The sequence below is a fragment of the Culex quinquefasciatus genome, chromosome 3, assembly GCF_015732765.1.
Source record: "Culex quinquefasciatus strain JHB chromosome 3, VPISU_Cqui_1.0_pri_paternal, whole genome shotgun sequence".
Classification (NCBI taxonomy): domain Eukaryota; kingdom Metazoa; phylum Arthropoda; class Insecta; order Diptera; family Culicidae; genus Culex; species Culex quinquefasciatus.
The window spans coordinates 34,858,141-34,885,045 of record NC_051863.1 but is presented as its reverse complement, the minus strand read 5'-3'; the positions used below and the strand labels follow the sequence as shown (position 1 = coordinate 34,885,045).

At 39.1% G+C, this 26,905-nt stretch overlaps 4 protein-coding genes across 7 annotated transcripts in view; 3 read left to right on the top strand and 1 right to left on the bottom strand.

The window, feature by feature from the left end:
* Nucleotides 1-2,591: 2,591 nt before the first annotated feature.
* Nucleotides 2,592-5,410, top strand: LOC6049300. Its single transcript, XM_038260729.1, has 3 exons — nucleotides 2,592-2,969; nucleotides 3,037-3,804; nucleotides 5,369-5,410. The coding sequence occupies exons 1-3, from the start codon at nucleotides 2,592-2,594 to the stop codon at nucleotides 5,408-5,410; spliced, it is 1,188 nt and encodes a 395-aa protein (XP_038116657.1).
* Nucleotides 5,411-8,599: 3,189 nt separating this feature from the next.
* Nucleotides 8,600-10,131, bottom strand: LOC6049310 (aminomethyltransferase, mitochondrial). The gene is made up of 3 exons (XM_001866047.2): nucleotides 9,722-10,131; nucleotides 9,447-9,655; nucleotides 8,600-9,385 (listed from the first exon to the last, which is right to left on the bottom strand). Exons 1-3 carry the CDS (start codon nucleotides 9,996-9,998, stop codon nucleotides 8,630-8,632), a joined length of 1,242 nt encoding a protein of 413 aa, XP_001866082.2. The 5' UTR covers nucleotides 9,999-10,131; the 3' UTR covers nucleotides 8,600-8,629.
* Nucleotides 10,132-14,950: 4,819 nt separating this feature from the next.
* On the top strand, nucleotides 14,951-19,713 carry LOC119768925. Its single transcript, XM_038260728.1, has 4 exons — nucleotides 14,951-15,558; nucleotides 15,635-16,046; nucleotides 16,108-16,182; nucleotides 19,540-19,713. The coding sequence occupies exons 1-4, from the start codon at nucleotides 14,951-14,953 to the stop codon at nucleotides 19,711-19,713; spliced, it is 1,269 nt and encodes a 422-aa protein (XP_038116656.1).
* LOC6039460 (zwei Ig domain protein zig-8) overlaps nucleotides 19,392-26,905 on the top strand; it is a 378,844-nt gene continuing 371,330 nt past the window's right edge. For all 4 annotated transcript variants that reach the window (XM_038263789.1, XM_038263784.1, XM_038263786.1 and 1 more), the window contains exon 1: nucleotides 19,392-20,355. The gene's annotated coding sequence lies outside the window, so the exon portion shown is untranslated. The remainder of the gene's footprint in view (nucleotides 20,356-26,905) is intronic.

Genomic DNA, 26,905 nt, shown 5'->3' with positions numbered 1-26,905 from the left:
ATCTTGATTGAAAAAATGAAAAACTGAAAAAATTGATTTAAATTTGATGAAAACACACATTTATGCTGAATTTCTAGTATGATTAATATAGCGATAGATGTTTAAAAATATTTTGAACATTTTTTTTTCAAAGAATTGCAATAAAAAAATTTTAACATTAAACACTATGATTACAAAATATTGATTTTTGATGAAGCGAGTTGAATTTTTTGGCTCTATCTCCCCTACATTTACAATAAAATTACAACCGCAGCTGAATTTGAGCCATCAATTGCGAGAAATAAGCTTAATATTTTGGATTATTTGGATTACCTCTAATATCTATTATTTATCATCGCCATTTTTGACAACCATCTCCATAATTTCATTTGGCAAGACGAAGACTTATTTTTGCCAAAATAAAACCTATTTGGCATAAGACGTTTGAAGACGTATGAAATGTCATTTTTCCATAACTCCTGACTAGGTTTAAACAAAAGTTTTATCAAGGCTTTGAGGATGTTGATAGGATTCAGTTGTAAAGCCTTGAACTCCTATGTAGGTTTTATAAATAGGCCGTAACAACCTTTTGCGGAGGTCCATTAGGGTTTTAAGTGGGGTTCTGGGGAGTTTGTTACGACTAAGGGGTTTTAATGTTGGTTTTGGCTGATAGGTTTTATAGCGGTTGTGACAGCTTTGATAAAGCCTAAAATGTTACTTGGGCAATAGTCGTTTTTTCACTTGTAGATTTTTTTAGATTTATTTGATAAGGCATAGTATGAACTAGAGTTTACGAAAACATTTTTTTGGGCAAAATTTCAAAATCTTATATTTTTATTTTTAAGTGTTGAATCAAATAAGCAATCGAAAGTGACTGAACTTTTTTGCAAGTTTTTTTTTCCAAAAATGTTTAAAATTTTGAAATATTTAACTGAAAAAAAAATTTGAAAAGAGTAGATATTATTTTTTTTACATTGTTTTTGCTGATACACAAATTACGCAAAAAAAAAAGTTTTTTCTCAGTGTCAAAATTAAAAGCAACAAAAATGTTGTAGGTTATTTTTAGCCCTTTTATAAAGTTACTCTTGTATGGAGATATGTATAAATGAATCAATGATGCCTAATGCTTTTTTTGTCATAGAGAAGCCTTTAACAATGTTTAAACCAAATGAAAAGGTTTAAAAATTACTATTTAGAGTAAATAATTAAACATTTGTTACATTTTTTGATTTTTTCGTTGAAAATTTTGTGATCAGTATTACATTTAAATATGGTTATGCCCTTTTCAAATGTGATGCTTGGACCCATAGTTTTCAAAATAACTTTTCTCGAAAAGATCACACAATTTGTTTATTTTTTTTACATTGAAAATTGGACCATTAGAAATTAGACATTAGAAAATGGGTGACTATTTTGGTGAGACTTTGAAAACTTCATTTTTTTCTGCTTGTTTGTCTTTTGTTCATTGTATATCAGCAACGAAAAATCAAGACTTCAATGGTTCTAAGACGAAATTTAAGGAAATTTCCTGATTTTTTTTTTTTTTTGGGACTGGTCATTGTAAAACAAAAATCCGAAAACTGCATTTTTTTAGAAAAATCAAACATTAAGTCTCGTGAAAAGTGCCCTTTTCCTATTTTTTCGCGGTATTTCTTAAAGTTATTTTAAATCGGCATTTTTTTTCCTAAATCCTATTATTTCTCAGTAGCCCTGACCAATACATTCAACCTGACATGCATCCGCACCAATTCCTCTTTTAGAAGAACTTGTTTGGCATTTCGCGTAGATGATTCCCAGCATGCTGTGCCAGTATAAAGAAGAGCTCTCAGTGCCGATGCATGTCTGCGTGCAACTTTGCCTGAAACACCAAATCGATCAGAAAATTCCTACAAGGGTATTCTCTGTGAACTCACACGAAATCGGAAAAAGTTGCCCCGAACCCTCTTCGATTTGCGTGAAAATTTGTTCCAAGGGGTAATTTTTATCCCTGATCTGGAATCCGAGTTTAATTTTTCGATATCTTATGACGGTGAAACGGTGTGACCTCTTTTATTTTTGAACATTTAAAAAAGACACGTATTTCAACAATTTATAGCCTGAAATGATGATGATTTGGAAGTTTAGTGTCAAAGGGTCTTTTATATAAAATCGGAAGTACGATTGATGGCGCACAAAATCGGTCAATGTTCTAAACTCTACTACTATTAAGAACGTGGTCATTTAGTGGTGGAATGAAAATGATTATAAGAGTTTACGGGAAAATATCTGATCAAACCATACTTCATTAGTCCTGCGGTCATTTTCTGTGGTTGAACATCACAAATTACCAACCTTATCGTCGAATCCTAAACTAATCCAGAAATTTCCATCTGATTACCCAGGAACAATCAAACTCACACACATACACTTACACACAAGCAGTCAAACATCGTGGTGTACACGCGTGGATGGTCAAGAATTATGAGACGCATTAATTAGGACAGTAAATTTTCCACCCCATTTTCCACCAACAGCTTGCAGTGGCATTGGCAGCCAGGTCAGTTGAGTTATGCATTTCTTAGTAGCTATTGTTTCCGCAGGTCGCGAGGTCAGTCGCCGGACAACGTCGGACCATGTTGCCGAAGTTTTTCCAGCGCATTAGCCGCTGTGAGTCGGTTTACGATGTGATTTACGTGAAATATTTGCTGTACAAGTTTTTCGGTTTTACGATTTTCACCGTTGATGGACGGCCCCAGGACGGGAAGGTCAAGCTAACGGCTTGGGACGTGTTTTCGCTGGTGCGAGTGCTGGCGATGGAGGCGGTGGTGTTTTACGTGTCCTACACGACGTTGCAGTCGCGGGCGAGCACCGGATCGAGCATCCTGGACAACGGCACGCGGTACACTTTTGTGGGGGGGAGTTTGTACATTTCGCTGGTGACGCTGCTGAACTATCGCCGGTACCAGGGCGTGTGGAAGATCTTCGCCGAAATAGATCGGTTTGATGGGAGGGTTGGTTTTGGTTCTTATGAACTTCACAACAGCTTAGTACAAATTGCACAGTCAGGTTTCTTTCTAGGCTAAACAAATCAACGCACCCGTTGATCAGAGAACGCAACAGATTAGAATCCTTCAATCGATCGCCGGTCTTATAATAAGTTTTGTACTCATTACCATCTCCGGCATAGCTATGGTATTCTGGTCCGAAGAAACTTCAATCTACCGGTGGTCAATTCCTGTATCAGTTATATTTTTCAACATTCCCTTCTTACTGATGCAGCACCAAGTCCTGATAGTGACCTACCTAGTCTACTACCGCGTTCAACACCTTAACGCCACCTTCGAGGTCCACTTCATTCCCCAAAAAGAACCAACCCTGGTGATCCTCGCAGAACTTCCTGCACCCCGTTCAATCCACGACAAACCCACCATCTTGCACAACCTAGTTATCCAATGGGACGAGATCCGGCGCATCGTTCAACGCATCAGCAACGAGTTCTACGCCCAGCTGATATTCGTGGTGCTCGTGTCGATCATGATCGTGACGTTCAGCTTGTTCGCCCTGTACCGGGCGTTCCTCACCGGGGATCGCGTTCAGATGGTGCGAGCTCTGATGTACATGGAGTGCGACGTGTTCTACCTGGTGATGCTGGTACTGTTCACCTGGTCGGCTGATGGGATCAAACGGGAGGCCGTGAAAACTGCCGTTTTGGCGCACAAAGCCCTCCGAGAGTTGGAAAACGAGCGCGTTCAGGACGATCTGCTGCTGTTTTCGCAAATGGTCAACCATCAGGTGCCGGTTATCGATTGTGGCGTTTTCCGGTGTGATTGGAAGCTGGTCTTATCGGTGGGTATTGAATCTGTAGCTTCCTTGTTGATCGTCAAAACTTGTCTTTTTAGATATTTGGAACCGTCACATCGTACCTGGTAATTTTGATTCAGTTTGATGCATCTCTTGTTACATAATTCTTTGTAGACAAATGTATGGAATAAACAAAGCATTGTTTCATGAATCAACTTTATCTGCAGATCTAATCCTCACACAAGTAATTCCCTGATTAGCAATTAGAGCAAAACGGGCTCGTTCACAATGTGCTCAATTTGAATACTGTTGCTGCACCATTAGGGAAGTTTCCCGACCCACCCCAATCATCCTCGAGGCCGGAAGCCGGAAACAAATCTTGCAAAACAACAAAACCCTTTCAGGACCTCAACAAAAGGCTGCCGGAGAGCAACGAGCTCGAGGAAGTTGAAATTAAATTTCTCAAATGCAATCATCCAATCGGAACGGAAACAAAACCCATTCATCGGACATATTCTGTAAAGACTGCCAACTGGCCCACGCTATATTGTCTTGGACCTGGTCGGTGTCTCTGGGAAAGGCTAAATCAAATAAGAGCCCTCCGGAATGGACCCCCCCGATTCGGTTGTTGATGAAGACACATCCTTTACGAGAGAGAGAGAATTGCTGAGGGGTTTTCCAATCAAGCAACAAGGAAAAGTTAGACCATGGATGACGATGACGTGGAACGGCCAAAACCTATTCTTGGGGCTAATTTCTTTCGATGAGAAGTTTTTCGGAAGAAGCTTTCGTAGTTTACCGTGACTTTGGGTCAATAATTCCTTTTTTGGGAACTTGAAAAGCGTGGAACTACTACAAATCAAGCAAAACATTGTAAAACGGCCATTGTCATTTTTCAAAACATTGAGAAAAACAAGAAAGAAATTTGCGATTAGTTTTTCAATTCATATTTCAAACCAATTAAGCAAAGTGCGAAAATAATTTACACAATATGTGTAAAAATGGTATAGTTATGCATCCTTAAACTAAATTTGGTGGAAAAATTGATTTATTTCGATAAAATGAATTAAAAAAGAACATTAGCCCCGGTCGATAGTTTCACCCGTGTTCGATCGTATTGAGCCCTTTGCGTTTTAGCGCCTTTGTAAACATTGGCAGTTTCATTTTCCACTAGGGCCCCGGTCCAAACACGATGACAGTTTGTTTTTGTTCTTCTTTTGTTTATTGGTCTGGGAGGCCAAATCAAAACAGATTCAGCTTTGCTGATTGGACTTTTGCAAGTAACGTAATTTTATTAGTTTTTTAAGCTGTTTTTCACTTTTCGCGGCCAGTTCTAAGGTATTTTTGTGTGAAATAGATACCTGATCGCGATATTGAAGTGTGCATAATCGAAGAGCACGAATTTTACTGTCATGGTTACCTCGGAGACAACCCACGGTAAGATTTTCTATCATTTGAGATTCGTCGATGTTATTTGATTATGTTTTCGCTGCAAGCGGCCCACGATCTTTTTAATCGTCGTGGAACGAGTGAGAATGTTTCGTCGGTTTTGGAGCCCATGCTGAACTTATTGTATCGTGTGAAGTACGTTCAAAATCTACGTCCATAGCATCGACGGCATCACGGAATCGGCCACAAAGGCGGGGACTAAGACACCAGCATCGATGCCGCAAAATTACTTGGCTGTTTTGGGCGAACTGCTGAATGCTTTTTACTGGGTGGTGGCTTTGATTGCATGAGCGGCTCAACCGGGGAAAAGTGTACCTTCAGTGCAAAGTGCTTTGGGCAGTTTCGTCGGAACGAGCTGGCCTGAAACGACCGAATAGTGCGACACGAAATAGCAAACCGGAGAAATTTACCCGGCAATTAATTACTTGGTGCAAGTGAATGTGATTTTATAATAGAATAGTTTAAAACACGTTTAAATGAGCAGCTATCTAAAAGAATCGTGATGTTACACGTATTGACGAGGTAGGAATTAACCAGAAATACACAAGAAACCTTATTTTGATTAAAAATCGTTAGTTTTGATAATTTAAAACAAAAGGCCAAACTTCGTTTCGATCTTTGTTTTGAACAACATTGTGTTTGTCCCTGAGACGATCACGTGTTCGAAATCAAAACAACTCAGTTTCCACATTGGACCTTTGCAGCAAAGGGTCTATTTGAAAGTAGAAAATAAACAAAACGTAATAAACTTTGGCCTTTTGCAAAAAATGATTTTTTTCACATAAAAATATGTTTTATATGCATTTCTCGATATGTAGTGATAGATAAAGACTAAAGACACGGTTTGCACCAAAAATCCCGTTTGTTTACACTTTTGACTTAGGTCGTTTTACAATGTTTTGCTTGAAATCTTGATTACATTTTAAACAAAAACAAAAACAAAAACAAAAACAAAAACAAAAACAAAAACAAAAACAAAAACAAAAACAAATCCCAAATCCCAAATCCCAAATCCCAAATCCCAAATCCCAAATCCCAAATCCCAAATCCCAAATCCCAAATCCCAAATCCCAAATCCCAAATCCCAAATCCCAAATCCCAAATCCCAAATCCCAAATCCCAAATCCCAAATCCCAAATCCCAAATCCCAAATCCCAAATCCCAAATCCCAAATCCCAAATCCCAAATCCCAGATCCCAAGATCCCAAGATCCCAGATCCCAGATCCCAGATCCCAAATCCCAAATCCCAATCCCAAATCCCAGATCCCAAGATCCCAAATCCCAGATCCCAAATCCCAAATCCCAATCCCAAATCCCAGATCCCAAATCCCAGATCCCAGATCCCAGATCCCAGATCCCAGATCCCAGATCCCAAGATCCCCAGATCCCAGATCCCAGATCCCAGATCCCAAATCCCAGATCCCAGATCCCAATCCCAAGATCCCAGATCCCAAATCCCAAATCCCAAATCCCAAATCCCAAATCCCAAATCCCAGATCCCAATCCCAAGATCCCAATCCCAAATCCCAGATCCCAGATCCCAATCCCAGATCCCAGATCCCAGATCCCAGATCCCAGATCCCAGATCCCAGATCCCAATCCCAGATCCCAGATCCCAGATCCCAAGATCCCAAGATCCCAGATCCCAGATCCCAGATCCCAATCCCATCCCAGATCCCAATCCCAGATCCCAAATCCCAGATCCCAAATCCCAAATCCCAGATCCCAAATCCCAGATCCCAGATCCCAGATCCCAGATCCCAATCCCAGATCCCAGATCCCAGATCCCATCCCAGATCCCAGATCCCAGATCCCAAATCCCAAATCCCAAATCCCAAATCCCAAATCCCAAATCCCAAATCCCAAATCCCAAATCCCAAATCCCAAATCCCAAATCCCAAATCCCAAATCCCAAATCCCAAATCCCAAATCCCAAATCCCAAATCCCAAATCCCAAAACCACCCCAACACACAGTTTGCCCAAACAAACTTCCAACGCGTGTGGCCATTTCGCAGTTTGGTCAGGTACGCTGGGGCCGGACATGTTCGGATACAGCCTGCCTGCCCACACATTTTGCTAGCATTAAGTTCCGGAACTAATCCGGACGACAACAAACCCGATCCCGGGACATGCAATGATTAAAACCAAGACTTGGTGCACACGTTGATTAAACCGTTTCCTGGCAAGGGGAAGCTCCTTACGATAATCTCTCTCATGGTGAGCTCGGGGTGTTCAAGTACAAGTGTCGAACAACAAGAACCGTGCACAACACAACTTTAGGAAGGGAGGGTACATTTGGATTTTTTTCTCCGAAAACTAATAATCAGCTCACGTTCCATCGAGAAGATGAAACTCTCGGATCTCGGTGTTGCTGGACGGCTACTCTTGCTTTGCATCTGGACGGGTACGGACTGGTCGGATTGATTGAATATACATTTTCCGTTGAGTTGAAGCCAAATAGGCAGCGTAGACAAACGATGATACACAGTTTGCGGGGAAGATGGACGGGAATCAGAAGTGTTTCAATTGAGTGGATCTACGATGCGGACCAAATTTTCGTAGGGTTCATGATATTGAAGGAAATTAACTCAAACGGTTCTGCAACTTAGGTTAGTTGTTCCTTTACCTAATTCATCAGCCTATGTTTCAATTGGAGTTTTGTATAATTTTATTGATTTTTGATTGCTTGAGGAAAATAACTGCTATAAATCCTTTTACTCTGAATTCTGATAGAATAATTTTGTAAAAAACGCCTATTCATTCAGCTCTCAATGCTTCACCAAAATTGGATTTCAATCCTAAGACATTCAATAAAAACCGAAAATTGCAGTAAATGTAACAACTGGCCAAAGAGATTCAAGGTCCGAACGCGTCTGTCACACGTACATGCCCGACTACCGTAAACATTTTCAATTAGGTTTTACGCCGACTCGGTTTTGAGGTTAGAAATTTGACAGCTTGGCTGCACTGTTAACATTTTTTGCACGTGTGTCTCTGTAAAAATGTGCGTGCGTGTGCGCTCGTGACGTCACGCTGTAAAACCTAATTGTAACTCTCCGGGACTCCAGCAACCGAATTTGGCCAAACTTCGGGACAATGCACAGAATGTTTGACCAAACAAAATGTGTTTTTCGAAACGTCATAAAACGACGTGCGACAAGATAGCACGACAACGTCTAAATACACCGTGACGTCATTTGACAGCTCGCGTGCACTGTTTACATAGTCTTTGTCGATTGTCGACGATTTTCCTATAAACAATCGACGACGGCATCAAACTGCGCTAAGCGCTTGTAAACAGTGCATCTTCTAACCTCCAAATCGAGTCGGCGTAAAACCTACGATTTGTAAAAAAAATCGTCATGTGATAAGGTAATCAAAACAACAACTTTTACGATCTCCACGCAACAACGACCACTTTATTTCGGCGCCTGATAGTAGTGCGTCGGCACGAACGGCATCTTGCAGACCTGGCTGTGGTAGAACTTGTCCCGGACCTTCAGCGTCACTTCCGTGCCCACCTTCTTGCTCTCCTCGCGGATGTATCCCATGGCGATGTTCTGCTGCAGGCACGGACTCGGACAGCCGCTGGTGATCTCGCCGATCTTGTGGTGCTCGTTGTCAAACACTTCCACGTGGTGCCGGGCCGGGGCCGACCCCGGGGACATTTTGAACCCGACGCGACGCCGCGTCACTCCGTTCTTGATCTGGGCGTTGATTTTGTCCGAGCCGGGGAAGTTGTTCTCGGCGCGGCGTTGTTTCGCGACCAGCCAGAGCAGACCCGCCTCGACGGGGGTCGTTTTCTCGTCGATGTCGTTTCCGTACAGGCAGAGACCGGCTTCCAGGCGGAGGGAGTCACGGGCGCCGAGTCCGGCCAACTTGAGGTTGCCCACCTTTTGGTCTAGCAAGGCGTTGGCGATGGCGGGAGCATATCGGGAAGGGATGGAGATCTCTACGCCGTCCTCTCCGGTGTAGCCACAGCGCGTGATTCGGCAGTTGTCCACTCCGGCAATCTGATCGGTGATCCCGTTCATGAAAAACAACCGCGAGAGATCTTTGGTGCACAGCTTCTGCAGAACCGAGACAGCGCTGGGACCTTGCAGGGCCAGCAGAGACTGATCTTCGCTGGATAGGAACTCGACTGAAACGTCCTTTCCTTGAGCTTTGAAGGAGGCCTGCCAAAAGTGGTTGATTATAATGACTTGCAGAAAGTGACTTTAAAGCTGTTTAACCTACCACGGCATCGGACATCACACCCATGTCCGTTTCCTTACGTGAGGCGTTCGACACCACGTACAGCGTATCGTCCGAGACCCGGTTCACGATCAGATCGTCCAAAATCCCGCCCTTGCCATTCGTGAACACCGTCAGCGTACCGGTTCCATTCCGTAGCCCCTTGACATCGGCGGTACAAACCGACTCGAAGCAGCTGATGACGTCTTTCCCTAAAAAAACAACCCCGCACCAAAGGTTAATCGCACACACTTCCTTATCAACAGCACGCTACAAACCTCGCAAGTACGTCTGCAGCATGTGGGACACATCAAAGATCGACCCGTACTCCCGAGTGTACAGATGGGACTTGATAATGCTCAGATCGCTGTACTGCACCGGCAGCCAGTAGCCGGCAAAGTCAACCAGCTTGCCGCCGTGGCCCTGGTGGAACTCGTACAGCGCCGTTCGGGCGGGTTCCTTCTGCGAAGATCTGTGCACCGCCGAAATGCTCAACGGTCGGATCAGCTGCCGGCAGCTCCCTCGAGCGACGTTCCCAGTAAGAACCTTTAACATTGTTTCGGGCGGAGACAACAACAAAAACAAAACAGAACCACTAGACACGGCACAACAACGAGCGGGTGAGTGCAATGTGAACACTCTCACTTTCGATCAGACACTGCGGGCTGGCCGATCAGCCAAGCTGCGATGAGTGCTGCTGTCGATCGGCAGTTATCTGTCGTGTTGTACGGCGGCTACGTGAAGAGGTCAAACAAACAAGCTGATTACGGCGGCGGACGACCATGCGGTGATGATGGTGGATGAGTAAGTTTGCGTTGGTTTGTGGCAGTTGGTCCCGAAATAGCAGTACGGGAATACATGAGGACAGATTTGATGTAGAGAAATTTGCAAGGCCTTCATCTTATATAAAAAATCTTCAACACTTTTAGGGGCCATTATTAAACCAAAGAAGTTGTTTTGGATCAGGCTATGATCAGAACTGTTCAGACTGTTTTTCTCAATCTCTATTTTTTGTTGATTCTATAACACAGCTCGACATTTTTGAAGTTGATGTTAGTAAATGCTTCAGTTTTGTCAAGGTATGATCGATTTGGGCTTCCTGAACACGCTACAATCGACAAAATTGAAGTTTAGTAAAATATCTTCCAATAAATAAAGCTGTTATTTTCGGATATAAGTGCCATGGAATCATCTTAAGCAACCATACGTACTCCCTTAATTGTTCTGCCTTCACAAATAAACGTGGGTACGCATGGTTGCTCAAGTTGATTCCATACCATTTATACCCGATTTTTATTAATGACAGGAAATGGACTAAAATTCAGTTCTGTTGATTGGAGCGAGTTCAAATCTTTCATACCTTGACCAAATTGAAACGTGGTACTGACATCAACTTCAAAAATGTTGTGTAACTTGTTGCCATGATTATACTTTGTGAAAAATGAGTTTTTCGCAGTACCACCTATATAACGATTAATGTCCAACCAGTAGCCGCTCCAATCAGCTGTATATTTTAATTTTTGTATTGATCGGCTAGATTTTTTAAATTCTTAAACCAATTTTTCTTAACTTTTATTTGCGTCCATAGAGGACAAAATTCGTCGCCGTCGTGCTAACTTGTCGTACGAGCATTTTGGGCCAAATTAAGTTAAGAACGCTATTTTGTGCAGCTCACAATGCCTCACCTTTTGACCTTCACCGATCCCCAAAATTCGATTTCAGTCCTGAGATATTCAACGAAATCCGAAAAAACTCCGTGCATTTTTGTCACTTTTCATATGAAAGTAGTTTCAATCTTGTCGTGCTATCTTGTCACTCCCTGAAAATTGATGTAAGTGCGACAAAAGGCCAAAGGGATTTCAGGTCAGAACGCGATTGACGCACGTACAAGTTAGACTACCGTAAACATTTGTAGTTATAAATCGGGACTCCAGCAACCAAATACAACCAAACTTCGGGACAATGCACGGAATGGTCAACCAAACAAAACGTGTTTGTTATTCTTTACATTGAGTGCTTTGTTTATTTAAGGTCAAACATTAAAACGCGTTTTTCTCGGAACGTCGAAATGGCGGGTGCGACAAGATAGCAGGAAGGCGTCAAATTGATTGAATTGCGAGAAAATATTTTTATTTTTTTAATTTAAATTAAATTGAGCAATTCCATGTCAAATATGGAATCGGTGTTACCCGACCCTCTCAGAATTCAATGAAACTATGTAGACATGTTGCTGTATCTCGAAGCCGTTGCCTCATATCAAAAAGTGGTCAAAGGCACACTTGTAGAAAATTTTACGATCTTTTTGAAAAAAAAAATACACCGAAAGAAAAAATGCCACTTTTAGGAGATTTTTCTACAAAATATAGAAAAATGGACGAGCTTTCCGGTAAAATATTTACGAGGCTTAAAAATCAAGTCTGTCACTTAGAAATTGCCAAAAACCATCAAAAAACTAATTTTTTCAACATTTTTATTTTTAAACCCGCTATAACTTTATAAGGATTGGACTTAGGACAGTGGTCAAAATGGAGACTTTTTTTGTAAAATTGTCTGTAGAATCGATTCCCGTATTCGGTTTTTGAAAATTTTGACGTTTAGGCCACTTTCCAATAACAACAGTTTCAGTAAATGATTTTAGTATTTTTTTTAGGTGAGTTGCACCATCCTGCATTTTTCGTGAGTCTTTTTGTAACATCTTAGGCGATTTTTACAAAAAAATTGAACGAAAAAAATCGTGGGCTCACCATGAAATTTGACTTTAAAACATAAAAACCGAAAAATCTCCTAAAAGTGGCATGTTTTTTTTTCTTTCAGTGCATTTTTTTTTTCAAAAAGATCGTCAAATTTCCTACAAGTGTGCCCTTGACCACTTTTTGATACGAGGCAACCGCTTCGAGATACAGCAATATTTAAATTACAAAAAACAAAAGTATTTAAAAGACATACACCGTTCTCAAATGCCATTATCGAGTGAAACTGGCTCCATATACACAAAAATGGCTTACATAAGCGTAGAATAACATGTCTACAAAGTTTCATTGAAATCTGAGAGGGTCGAGGAAAAAGTAATTAAAAAAATCCTGTTTTGGGCTGGAATAGCTCAATTTACATTTTTTGAAAATTTCTCATTTTTGAACCACCTTTACCATTTTTATTTTTTGATTTTTTTCATTTGGCTCAAACTTTGAGGGGGGCCTTTCCTATCACCAATGAAGCCATTTTGTGTCATTGGTTACCCCATACAAATCCCCATACAATTTTGGCAGCTTTTCATACAAAAATGGTACGTAAATGTTAGAATGTCTTTAACTTTTCATAGATTTTTTTTGGATTGATTTGTTGTCTTCTGCAAAGGTGTAAAAATTGGTTATTATTTAACTTTGTTTTACTAGAACTTAAATTCGTATTTTTGTATTTTTGAAATTTTGATTTATGTTTAAGAGGACAAAACCCCGCATCTTTCAAGCCATTCAGAGCAATGGACCAAAATTTTGCCGATTTTTGATATGATTTTTTTATAAATAGTGATTTTTGGAAAAAAACTTCTCTTGTTTTATGTTTTTCTTGTTTCATTTTTAGTATTTTAATTTGCATTTATTTTGTAAAGTTTATGATTGTTTTTGGTAGTATTTGGCCTATTCTACCATCTTCTATCATTATATTTTGCATAACTAATTTTTTTCATGTTTTTACAGTCAATGTTTCATTTTTTGCTCGTTTTTCACATTTTCTGCTATAAAATGGCATCACTTTCATTTAAACTGTAAAAAATGCGTAGAGGCATAGTCTTGGACATTAGAAATAGTACTGCATACTTCTTTTTACTTAAAATATAGGAAATGTTAGTGAAAATCACAGCCAAAGTTGACCCTTAAAAAAATACATTTTTCAAAACATTGTCAAAGTCACATAAAACAAGTAAAACTTCAAACACATTAATTTTCAAAACAAAAAAATAAGAGTTCTTCTTTCCAATGCTTTTTAAAGATCAAAAATGGAAAAAAATGATTTTTGGCGATTTTTTAAATCGAAACCCGCCTAGAGGCGGGGTAGGGTTGTTGAGGGTTAGTTGCACCGTTTCAAAATATAGCTATGCAATGTTAAATTTTGTCCGATAAATTCGGTTTTTTTACTTATAAAATTAGTGTCCATGATTGTCCATTTCCGAAAATATATTTTTCGAAAAGTTCGTTCAGAAACTTTCCTACATTGAAGATTGGACCACTGGTTGCTGAGATACAGCGGATAAAAGATTTATCATAAAAAAATAGGTCAATCCATTTTTTCGTGTACCTATTTTTTCAGAATAGTCCTCATAAATACCCACAACTTTGCCTTGAAAAGTTACAGATTTTCGAATATTTACGCACCATTTTTGTGTGAACAGGTGCAGAAATAGATTTAAATTGAACAGAAACTGTCCAAGAACCGGCGTCCCGTTTCGCCTTAAATTAAGTTGTTACCAAATTTACCGAAAAGCTCACAAAATGTTGACTACAACCTAACAAAAATAATCAAATCAGGTCTCAAGGAGGGTGGCATTACCAACAGAGCTCACGAAATCCTGTTGATTCGACTCTAACGGCAACCATTAAGCGAACTTTTTTTTTCTCTTTTTATTACATTTCCTTCCATAAAATCAAATTTGGCTCCACTTGGCCGATTGCTGCTGGCAACACTTTTCAGCTCCCCACGCTTTTCGCCAGAAACAGATATGGTCGAATCCCGGTTTGTACCTTGCCCTCAAATTTCGTATTATTTCGAGCCCGTGATCGAATGATAAACATCTCTCTTATTTCAATTTTCAAGCGTTGCTTTATTGAACGCACTGAGAAAATTGCTGGTTTTCTAAAATTTATTTTTTATTATAAATTATTATTATCCAAGAAATTTCAAAATAAAAAAAAAATAAAAAAATAAACTACCTTTTTGTTATCAATTCCAAAAATCACTTTGTACTGTGCTGCGTTGGTTGAATGGCTTCAGGCCGGTTCATTGTGTGAGTGTGGTGTTTTGAAACGATAGTGCCCAATAATAATCGAAATTAATGGGATCAATTTGTCACATGATAAAATTAACACCACCCTTTGCTTGTGTACAGCGCATTAAGGTGAGGGTGTGAGTTTTTGATGGAAGGGAAAATCAGATAAAAAAAGGATCAATGATTGCTTCAGGGAAGATAGTGAACTTACGAAGAGATCCGTCCAAATAGGGATGTCTAAGTAAAATAATTTTCAATAATAATTAATGATTTAGGCTTTTTGGCATTTTTTCAATAACCTCTAGATTTGTAATTTTGATCAGATTTTTTTTATTTGCTGAACATCTCCACATTTAATAAATATTTAATTATTTTCCTTTATCGACTGACATCATATTTTAATAGCTTTTTAGAATGACCCAACTCAAAACGAAGCTTATACTTTGGAATACTTAAACAAATCCATCGTAGCTCAGAACGCACACTCAATCGGTGTTGATAGTTTAGAATCGTTGAGCGTGCAGCAATGGACAACTTCCGCTCTCTGTTCCTGCTCACGCATTTGTTCGGCTTCAACGTCCGCTCATTCCGTCAATCCGGTTCCCAAATCACCAGTCCCGGACTGTCCCGATCGGGAACGGTCCTGTTCCTGGTCAACGCATCAACCTACCTGTACTTTGCATTCCAAAACAAGGCCCTCGCCAAAGATTCAAACTACTTAATCACCGGATCGGAACTGTTGGACGTCGGGGGACACCTGATGCTGCAAACCAGCTACGTCACGATGTTCATTGCCTTGGTAGGACGAGCTGCTAGACAACGGCAGATGGGAACCATCCTGAACCAGTTTGTCCAGGTTGATCGAAGAGTACGCACGGAGTTGGGAGTTGCGGTTGATTATGACCGGGAGTGGAGACTGGTATTGGGAATCTTTGGAATATTTTTGACAGTTATTCTGATTGCTGTTGGATTCGGAGTGTACTGTCTGTATCTATTGAACAATCTTGCAGATGGAATGATCTTCTACGGTGGACAGATCTTCGTTAGTATCAGTGGGCTTGTACTGGCCTACAATACCTTTATCATGATCTTTCTGCTTCATCGGAGAGTCTGCTTGGTTCAACGATGTCTAAAGTATTCTAATTAACAACAAATCTCAAAGTTGACTAAAATTCTTGTGCTTCTTTTACAGACACATCCTGAACTCAAGTCCCCAGACGATGCAGTCTAACTTGATCCTGATCAAAGCTAAGGAACAGATTCGACCTACTGAAGTCCTTCACCTGAAAATTTCCCAAGTTGCACTGATCTTCGACGATTTGTATAACCTCTCCCTCAGCCAAAGCTTCTACGTCTGGACCGAAATCACTTCGTACCTGGGCATTGTGGTATCGTACGGGCTGATGACCCTTTTCGCAACGTATCGAGCCATCCGGACGGGACACTTTGAGAGCATTGTGGCCAGCTCGATGTATCTGGTGTGGTGGGCCGAGTACTGTCTAGGGGCGCTGGTTATTCTGTCCGCGGGGCATCTACTCGAGCTGGTATCCCGACGCACGGTGCACATTCTTGGTTTGGTCATTAGTTCCGACAAAGTGAGAGCAGGGTTGGAGGAGATTAAGGTATGGTTAAAGAAATGTGGCAAATTCAATAAAGTTTAATTCAGTTTCTTGTGAATTACAGATACGCTCCCTTATGCTACAAATAACTATGAATCCTCCAAAAATTACAACCTGGTTCTTCGATGTTAACTTGAGAGTATTTTTCAATGTTTGTTGAAAACATGTGAAATCAGCACTAGCAAAAACTAATTGATTTATAATTTTCAGATGCTCGGCACCATGGCAACATTTCTGTTCATAATGGTTCAATTTGATGACTGATTCCAACTGTACAGAAAATGAAATAGTAACTGTTATCTGTAAAACCTTAAAAAATACCAAAATCTATAATTCACATAATTTAGCAAACAAGTGGGCCAATTTGTGTCTACTCACATGGAAAATCTGCTTTCTTTTCAGATGTTAACGTTGAATTTTGATTAGTTTGATCATTTTGATTATTCTTGATTTTAAATAGTCAGCTTTTAAAATATAAAGTGAATCATTCATTTGCCATTTAGTCACAGTTTAATACCCGTTATATGTATTTTTTACGATTTTTGTTTACATTTTCGAACTCACACTTCCCTTCATTTCCTTCATATTTTTATTTCAAGTAAAGGGAGCAAAAACTAATAATAGCTAAAAGTAACAACTGAAAATAACTTCAAGCGAGTTTTTTGTTGTTTGTTTTTTTGTTTTTTGTTTTTTGTTTTTTGTTTTTTGTTTTTTGTTTTTTGTTTTTTGTTTTTTGTTTTTTGCTTTTTGCTTTTTGCTTTTTGCTTTTTGCTTTTTGCTTTTTGCTTTTTGCTTTTTGCTTTTTGCTTTTTGCTTTTGCTTTTGCTTTTGCTTTTGCTTTTGCTTTTGCTTTTTGTTTTTGCTTTTGCTTTTTGCTTTTTGCTTTTGCTTTTGCTTTTGCTTTTGCTTTTGCTTTTGCTTTTTTTTTGCTTTTGCTTTTGCTTTTTGCTTTTGCTTTTGCTTTTGCTTTTGCTTTTTTTTTGCTTTTGCTTTTTGCTTTTGCTTTTGCTTTTGCTTTTTGCTTTTTGCTTTTGCTTTTTGCTTTTGCTTTTGCTTTTTGCTTTTTGCTTTTGCTTTTGCTTTTTGCTTTTGCTTTTTGCTTTTGCTTTTGCTTTTTGCTTTTGCTTTTTGCTTTTGCTTTTGCTTTTTGCTTTTGCTTTTTGCTTTTTGCTTTTGCTTTTTGCTTTTTGCTTTTGCTTTTGCTTTTGCTTTTTGCTTTTGCTTTTGCTTTTGCTTTTGCTTTTGCTTTTGCTTTTTGCTTTTGCTTTTGCTTTTTGCTTTTTGCTTTTGCTTTTTGCTTTTTGCTTTTGCTTTTTGCTTTTGCTTTTTGCTTTTGCTTTTGCTTTTTGCTTTTTGCTTTTGCTTTTGCTTTTGCTTTTGCTTTTGCTTTTGCTTTTGCTTTTGCTTTTTTTTTTTGCTTTTTTTGCTTTTGCTTTTGCTTTTTGCTTTTGCTTTTGCTTTTTGCTTTTGCTTTTGCTTTTTTTTGCTTTTTGCTTTTGCTTTTGCTTTTGCTTTTGCTTTTGCTTTTTGCTTTTGCTTTTGCTTTTGCTTTTTGCTTTTTGCTTTTGCTTTTTGCTTTTGCTTTTGCTTTTGCTTTTGCTTTTGCTTTTTGCTTTTGCTTTTTGCTTTTGCTTTTTGCTTTTGCTTTTGCTTTTTGCTTTTGCTTTTGCTTTTGCTTTTGCTTTTGCTTTTGCTTTTTGCTTTTGCTTTTTGCTTTTGCTTTTGCTTTTGCTTTTTGCTTTTGCTTTTGCTTTTTGCTTTTTGCTTTTTGCTTTTGCTTTTGCTTTTTGCTTTTTGCTTTTTGCTTTTTGCTTTTTGCTTTTTGCTTTTTGCTTTTTGCTTTTTGCTTTTTGCTTTTTGCTTTTTGCTTTTTGCTTTTTGCTTTTTGCTTTTTTTTTGCTTTTTTTTGTTATTTGTTTTTTTTAAATTTTTTGTCTTTTTTTACCAATTTTATTATCACTTATTTTTTTTACTCCAGGGAAAAACTTATTTATAAGAAATACTTTTAAGCATGAATTTAAATAAAACTACTAAATAAATCGATTAAAATGATAGTAGAAGAAAATATTGAAGCAAGAGTTTGTGTTTTTGACTTGCTTAACGGTTTTATTTTTATTTATAGAAAAGCTTCGAAAATTTCAAGAAATAAGCAAAAATAGAAACCTATTCACTTTATCTTGAATAATTATTCTAGAGTCATTTCAAAAAATCCTAACCGCCATGAGTTTCCTTTGCTGATATAGCCATTTGAAAAAGAATTCGAAAATTGTGCAGACATTAATTTTTACATATAATTTATTTAATTTGAATTTTTCTTTTTATTTTTGTTGTTGTTGCATATAGTTTTACTTATTACCAACTTTAAAACTATTCTATTTAAATAATGCAACCTTCTTAGTTTCTTTTGTATTTTTTGCTTATATTTTCAAATTTGTGGCTTGAAATTTCAATACTTATTTTTCTATAGACGTTGTTGTCTATCTTGTGATACGTCTGTGACGATTTGAGGATGAACTTTAAAAAAGGGAGTTTGATAATAATAAATTGAAATTTACTTGTCTGATTTTCAAACGTTACAAAATATAAAAAGTATGTTGAATAACTTCACATAATTGAGTATTTTCGGAGCTGTTTTCATGGTGTCCCTTCTGTTCCATTTGGAATTGCTGAATAAAAACTTTTTTTTTTTTCTATATCTCACTATAAAGTTGTTTCAATGTCGGTTTTCGTATACAAAAAGTACAATGACAACCCTTTCGTTGAAACAACAATGCATCTGATGTTTTCTTTGAAGCATTATGCTCTACACAGACAGGCAACCCCTCTAGACAGGATTGTTCTACCTTTCACAGGTGAAATAATCCTCAACTCTGCTCTCTAAACAAGCTCTCAAGTCGTATTACACACTCTACGCCCCCTCCGGTGTCCCCATCCTGTAGATCCGTCCAACTGTATTTACCAGACTTCAAAGCTGACTGACCTTCTACAGCGACTGTATCGTACTCCACTCCCTACGTCTCCCCCAAAAAGCAAATCATCAAAAACAACAACCCGACTGCAGCGACCTTCAGCTGTTGATGCCTGTTTGTTTACATCCTGTGCTCCTTTCGACTTCCTGACACGCTCGCGAGAGCAGGGTTCGGCTCTCTCCCCAATTTTCCAGCCGTTACTCTGTGCAAGGACTCCCGCTCTCTCTCTCTCATCGGCGGCTCCTTTCCAGGATGCTTTCCAGTTTCGCCGCCCGTTATTCACACGCGTGTGAATCTTCGGCGCTCCGAACGGGCCCAACCCGATGTCCTCGGCTTTTCCAGCTGCTGCCCCGGTTCGCACGGCCAGTCTTGTCGCAGCGTTCGTTCCGAGGAGTGCGCGGTGACAGTACGCGGTGTTTCGCGAGTAGGTCGCGCGTGTGTTGATTTCGTCGGTTTGGTAGAACGTGAGAGTCGGCTCCGTACTCCCCTCGTTCCACCCCCGCGCGCTGTGGCGCCACGTGAAAAAGGCGTCGTCGACGGAGGAGAGCTGTCAAGTGCTGGGGAGTTTGTACGGGGAATTCCGTAACAAGGTAGATGCAACGCGCTGTTCTTGCGAACGGAGAAGATTGGAGCTTCCGGTCTGGGATATACCAACAACGGTGCCGCGCTGTCGTGATGGATTATCAGCTGTGCCAGCGTGAAGAAGTGGTTATGTAAAGCTAGTGCATCGGGGAGGGTGCTACTATACAGTTCAGGATGACACATGCAACGCAATCTACGGCGGAAGTGCGGCTGATGGCTGAACCGTTCAAACTTCAATTTAATTAAAACTGTGCCAACGCGCGTGGGACAAAGTTGCTCCTACGGACACGTCCCAAACTAGTGCACCGTGTTCGTGTCCGCTCAAGTGGGAAATCGACGGAACACGCGAGATTTCAATTGTGTGCCCTACCGGGGAGAAAGTTTGTCTGTATCGTCGTCGTCTGCTATTCCGGGAAACAGAGTTAGTACGGCGAAGGCTAGGGGCGCTAGAAACGTGACGATAACGCGACAAGTACGAGGACCGTGTCCGGACCGTCTCGTTGTCTGGTGGTCTTGAAGAGGTGTCTGTGTGTTGCCAACAGTGCTGTGGGGCGGGCAAGGATTAGTGCGTACGCGAGGGGGTGTCATCCTCGAAAAGTGAATTCTTACCAAGGTCTTGACAAGTCAGCAGTGCTGTGAGTGGCGGGGGGATCGCTGAAGTTTAATCGAGTTAAATTCGGTCGGAAAACTTTGGCCAAATTGGATCCGAGAGGAGCGCTGAGCTGCTGACGAGGAAGGTGTCATCGTTGTTAATTAGAAAGGTACGACGCAGTTTTCACAGGTATCTCAAGATAGTTCTTTGATAAATGAATCTGGGTCAGCTCACCGAATGGTCATTTCACAGAATGATCTTTTCGGTGAAACGACCACCGAACTGCTTCCAGTTGGACCTGCGAATGTTACTTAAGACTGAAATAAAGCCAATTTAGTGGTTGGATACCCCCCTCCCTCACCCTCCATATTTCGGCCAAGATTCATGTAGAGCTCTCTCTCGCACCCAAGGAATCAAAAGCAAAAGGAAAAGTTTTTGGGCCTGGTTTGGACTTGGTGCGCACCGGTGCCGGGTGGTGGAGGTGGTGGTGTTAGGAAGCCATTGATTTTATGGAATGGAAAATTTTCTGCTGTTTTGGAAAGGTGGACGGAGATGAAAGGTTGCACGTTTTGGGAGCTACGAGTTCCGAGTAGTGAGAGGAGTTTTATTTTGATATCGAATTTCAGCAAGTTATAAATGGGAAGTGGAGTGTGGGTTGCGTGGATTGAAGCTATTTTTATAACAGACATTTAAATTTACTCGCATAGTCATCAGGTGGTACATTATTTACCGATCAATACAAATATATGCCTTTGAAAAAAATCTTCTAACTTGTTTTTTTGCATTCTAGTTTAATTAGAGAACCCAGTCGCCTTGGGTTCGCTCCCAGACGGTCTTGGTGGCATTTTTCGAGACGAGATTTGTCTAACCACGCCTTCCGTCGGACGGGGATGTAAATGTTGGCCCCGGTCTAACCTAGAGAGTTAGGTCGTTAGCTCAATCCAGGTGTAGGAGTCGTCTCCCTGGGTCCTGCCTCGGTGGAGTCGCTGGTAGGCAGTTGGACTAACAATCCAAACGTCGTCAGTTTGAATCCCGTGGTGGATGGAAGCTTAGGTGTAAAAAAGAGGGTGTCCATAGGCTTGGAAGGATTGCCTCAACAATCACCTTCAGACACCTAGTTTCGAGTAGGAATCTCGCAATCGAGAACGCCAAGGCAATGCTGTAGAGCGAATAATTTGATTTGATTTTTTTTTAAATTAGAGCCGAGCTACAGTGGCCGCGAGGTTACAGACTTTGCCTTACTAGCGGAAGGAGATACGTTCGATTACTGTCTGACTCGGCAAACTCAGATCCCTTCAAAGAGTAAATCTGCTTACTGGGAATTGGAGCCTAACATTTCAAAAGGGCACAAAACTTTTGTAAACAATAGTGTATCCCTTTCACTCAAATGACAGTTTGCATAAGGTGTGAGAGGGATACACTCTGGTTTACAAAAGTTTTGTGCCCTTATGAAATGGAAAGCACGAATTGAGGTTTTGCAGCGCACCAAAATGAGGTTACTTGCCAAAAATCGTATTCCTTTCTGCTGGATTGAAGAACAAATTCTCATGATTCCCTGCATCAATCTTAATGAAACTGATTGCAAAAGACGAGAATTTTTTTTTGCTTTAAAATAATGAACATCAGTTTTGGGCGCTCAAAAATTTGTGACCTTTTTCTTTTAAAAACATGTTTTGGAACACGAAAAAATTAGTTTCCCCGTATATATCAATGAAATAAACAGCTATATAGTTGATAACAGATGTGCTAACGTATATTCAACAATTTTTATTGATTTTTGACAGACTTTGTTGCCAAATAGTCCAAATTACTATTTTTTTTCGAAATTTACAGTTTTCTCATAGAGAAATCAAACAATTATTAGGAAGTTGCACACCAAATTGTTGGAAATAATTTTTCTCATCCGAATCCGACAAAAGTTTTATAAAAATGTTGATTATGATGGAAAAACACATTTTTTTTCAAAAAATCATAGGTTTACGCTCTTTGTGTCTTTTAGCTTTGCTGCAAATCCTCTATAGGGGAGAGTGGGGAGACTTGATCCCCGGGGAGACTTGATCCCAAGCCTGTATCTCGTCAGCATGTGGGTAAAACAATTAGCTTTGTTCTAGAAAGTTGTGCGAAATTGACTAAAACTCATTGTAGAAAACAAAGAAAAAAATTAAAAAATGTTTGGATTGAGTTACACACATTTTTCTAAGAAGTGCTGCAAAAAACTTCCAAGAGATCTTTTTTCTTTGTTTTGATAAGTATAGAAAACACTCAAAAATTATTCAAAAAAATATTTTTTATACATGAATTATTTGATAAACATATCAACTCCAAAACCCTTACGCATTTGACGTTAAATTTATCGCCATACTATTTTAACAATCAATTGTTTAAAAAAGTGCGTTAAGGGAGACTTGATCCCTGCATTTTTACAGTCACTGAAATCAGCCTGAAGATTAAATAATTTGGCTGGGTTTACGTACATAGTTTCCTTTAGTATAGTTGTACATAACTAACTGCAGTTTGAACCATTTTTCAATAGTTTTGTAAACAAAAATTACCAGCTTTCGTAAACATGCTCATTTTTGGTCTAAAAAAGAAAATTTGAAGTTTTTAAATATTTAACATGCTAAACTTGTTATATTTTGAACACAAACGTACAGGTTTAATGTGAAATTGCTGTTTCTTATAGAAAATAAAAAGTTTGGATGAATAAGAAACATTTTGCTTAAGATTTCTTCAAAATGTTGAAAGGGGGATCAAATTACCCCCAACATTTTGAAAATGCCGGTTTAAAATATTTTTTTAAATAGCTTGGCATTATTCGAAGAGTTTATCTGATGAAATACCCTTATCAGCCAAACATAGTTAAATGTTTAAGCTTTCAATTCATGCAAAAAGATCATAGTTTTGTGAGAAATTGACAGAGTTATGTGCGATACAAAAAAAGGGGATCAAGTCTCCCCACTCTCCCCTACTGACCGGTAGGGTATGGATTTCGACTAGTGACGTGCTGGAAGACACAGGTTTGATTCTCGTACCGGGATGATGGAATTTACTGACACGATACGCATTAACCGAATTATATGCAACACGGATTTAAAAAGAATGAATGTTAAGAAAACTATTTTTTTTACACGGAAAAAACTCAATTCTCAAAATCGTGAATTAAATTCACGAATGCGAGAACCACCAAGGAATATATGCACCAGGGATGCCACTTGATTTTTTAAAATGTCTGTAAAAAAGTCTGTGTATGTCTGTGCATTTGTCTAAAATTCAAATATATCAATTCACAGTCATTGAAATCCATCAGAAATTGCGTTTTTAAGCATTTGAAGACTTACGAAATAAGTTTCGACAAAAAAGATTACAAAATAATAATTTAATGAAGTTTTTTAAAAGTCTGTGCACCTCGAAAAATGTCTGACACAAGCTCAAAAGTCTGTGAAACACAGACAAATCTGTCTATCTGGCATCCCTGATATGCACGTTTATAGTGCAAATGCACCATACTCATGAATAAATTCCTTAGTGGTTCTCACATTCGTGAACTTAATTCATGATTACAAGAATTGATTTTTTTTCTGTGTACCTTTGCAAATTTCGACAAATGCGCGCTGTCAAATCCCGAACAGCGCGTTTTGTTTTTGTTGATCTCCTTCTTCGAATCGCTTGCCATCGTTGCCAGGTATATTTTTTTACTGCACTAAAAGTGCAGAAAATCGCTGGTAACAATGGCTATCCCAAGTAACATTTTTTTCTAGGAAAACTACAAGAGATCTTCAAGAAAGCTACAGCATAGCAGTTTGGACCGCGGTAGGATAACATTCGCTTCAAAACTTATTCAGGAGTTTGGAAGAGTACTTGAAGAGAGTTTTATCCTACTGCTATGCTGTAGCTATCTTGAAGAGCTCTTTGCTTATGAATCGCACAAATGGTGAGTGGCATTCTTTAGGTCTCGAATAATTTGTTACCATCAAAACAATTGATATTTACATAAAAATTTGTTAGAATTTAAGGAAATCAAAACCATACATTTCTGATTTGCCTTCCCGGTGCTTCAGATGCCTATGCTATATTTCATAAAAGTTCCTCATTTTTGGTAAACTTATAATTTTATTTTATTGTTTTGGCATTAACTACAGTGTTCAAACAAACTTTAAATGAAAGTTGATGTGAGAATTCATCAAATAACACAGTTTTGACATTCATAATGCGAACTTATATCCATATAATTGATAAAATAAGATGAGGTGTCCTCGTGGCGCAGGGGTAGCGGCTTCGGCTGCCGATCCCGATGATGCTATGAGACGCGGGTTCGATTCCCGCCTTATCCACTGAGCTTCTATCGGATGGTGAAGTAAAACGTCGGTCCCGGTTTCCCCTGTCTCGTCAGAGGCGCTGGAGCAGAGATCCCACGTTAGAGGAAGGCCATGCCCCGGGGGGCGTAGTGCCAATAGTTTCGTTTTTCGTCCTCGTTCAAAGCGTGCGGGAATTCGAATCATGACGTTACTTAATCCACTTTAGAATAACAAAACCGAACTACAAACTCAAATTAATTATTACTTATTTTTAACTGCTGGATAACATCAGTAAACATTTACAAAAACTTTTACAGTCTAAAAATAAAGTAAAATATTTCGTTACGCACAAAAAAAAGTTTTGGTGCAAAGACCACATTTCATTGCCAAAATCTTTCCCTTGTCCAAATCTCCCCATTGTTCCCGTCATATTTCGCAAGATAAAATAATAACAAATTGGGTTATGGAAAATAAGTCAAAATTTTCCCAAATTCGGGAAGTTCAAAAAAGTGCGTTTTAGAATTAGTTGGCATTTGCGGGAGAACCATCTATAAATAACGTGAACGCTCCAGATTATTGTTTTCCACTTTTTCTCCATCGAAACCGACTACTTTATCGACTTCATATTGCTGGTCGAGCTGGGACGCCGACTATTTTTAGACGATGACTCAGCACTTTTCCACTTTTGCACTTAAAAAAACCAGATGGCAGCACGATGTAACGCCACGTCCCTATGCGGCTCACGTTATAAACGAAATTCCCGAACGGTTATCTTGAATTTTTTCGACTATAATTGAACTTTGAATATGAAAAAAAACGAATTGAATCAGCTTGGATTCGAACTCACACCTTTGGATTGGAAGTCGAATGCTCTAGCCATTCGGCCACTAAGGGGTTAATACACCTTGAGTAAATTTATCCGTAGTGGTGAAATAATGTCACAAGGTCATTTACTATATAATACAACAATCCCTTCCCCAACGATTCCCCTACACACCACACACCATTATAATCTATAAATAACTCGAACCGGTTGGTACGGTATGTCCCCGCCTTCTTCTTCTTTCCCTGATGATTCTATGAAATGTGGGTTTCGTTCATAGAATCGGTTAATACAACGCAGTTTGTTCGATTAGATTAGAGCAACTCTCTACGAAATCGGCCGATTTCGACCATTTTTATTTTTTGTATTTTTTTATTTGGCTTAAACTTTGTGGGGGCCTTCCCTATGACCAAATAAGCTATTTTGCGTCATTGGTTCACCCATACAAGTCTCCATACAATTTTGGCTGCTGTCCATACAAAAATGGTATGTAAATATTCAAACAGCTGTAACTTTTGAGTGAATTTTCTGATCAATTTGGTGTCTTCGGCAAAGTTGTAGGTATTGTTGAGGACTATTGAGAAAAAAATAGGTACACGGAAAAACAAATTTGCAGATTTTTTTAATCTACTTTTTTTCACTAAAACTCAATTTCCCAAAATACGTATTTTTTGATTTTCGTGATTTTTTGATATGTTTTAGGGGACAAAAATCCGCAACTTTTGAGCCATAGAGAAACATGGTCAAAAAATCTGCCGCCGAGTTATAAATTTTTGAAAAAATAGTGATTTTTGGAAAAAAATCGAAGTTTCATGCAAAAACAAGTTTGACATTATTTTTTAATGCAAAATTGAATTTGCAATCGAAAAGTACTTTACAGATTTTTTGATAAAGGGCTCCGTTTTCAAGATATAGCCACCAAAAGTTTGATTTCAGCGAAATATTTGCAGTTTTTCAATTTTTAAAAATAGTGACCATGAGTGAGCATTTCTAAAAATATTTAGTTTGAAAAGTTCTGAAAATTTGCTATAAAATTGTCTAAGAGACATTGAAGATTGGACCTACACTAGTTGAGATTTACAATTACAATTTCAATTACAAAATAAAACTGTTTTAACTAATTTCTGCGTTTTATAATTAGGCTTATACTAAATTGCATTTTTCCTCAGAAATAATTTTTATCTTACAAATTTCCATTGAAAAAATTATTTCACAACATATATTGCTGTTTTCCCTCATAAAGAAGCACTCCCAACATTATAATACCGAAATTGAATTCCCCAATTTATCGCCATCCCAAAATCTCCAAGTACGATACAGTTCATCGGAATAAAAATCATTGATTCTCGAGAATCGAGAGCCCCAAAACCCCAATGCGTTACGGTTCCCTTCCCTAATGGAATGATAACATCATCCGTAATTTATTGGGATCCACAGGGAAATTTGCAACACAAGCTGTCACTTTTTCAGCGTGGGCCAGCTAGCACCTTTTCTGCCTTTTGTACTCCTGCCGTCGATAATCTCAGCCAGACCAGAAAATCCGATACGTTTTTTTCGATCTCCGGCCGGGCATGGCAAAATCCGATTGATTCCGTGCTTGG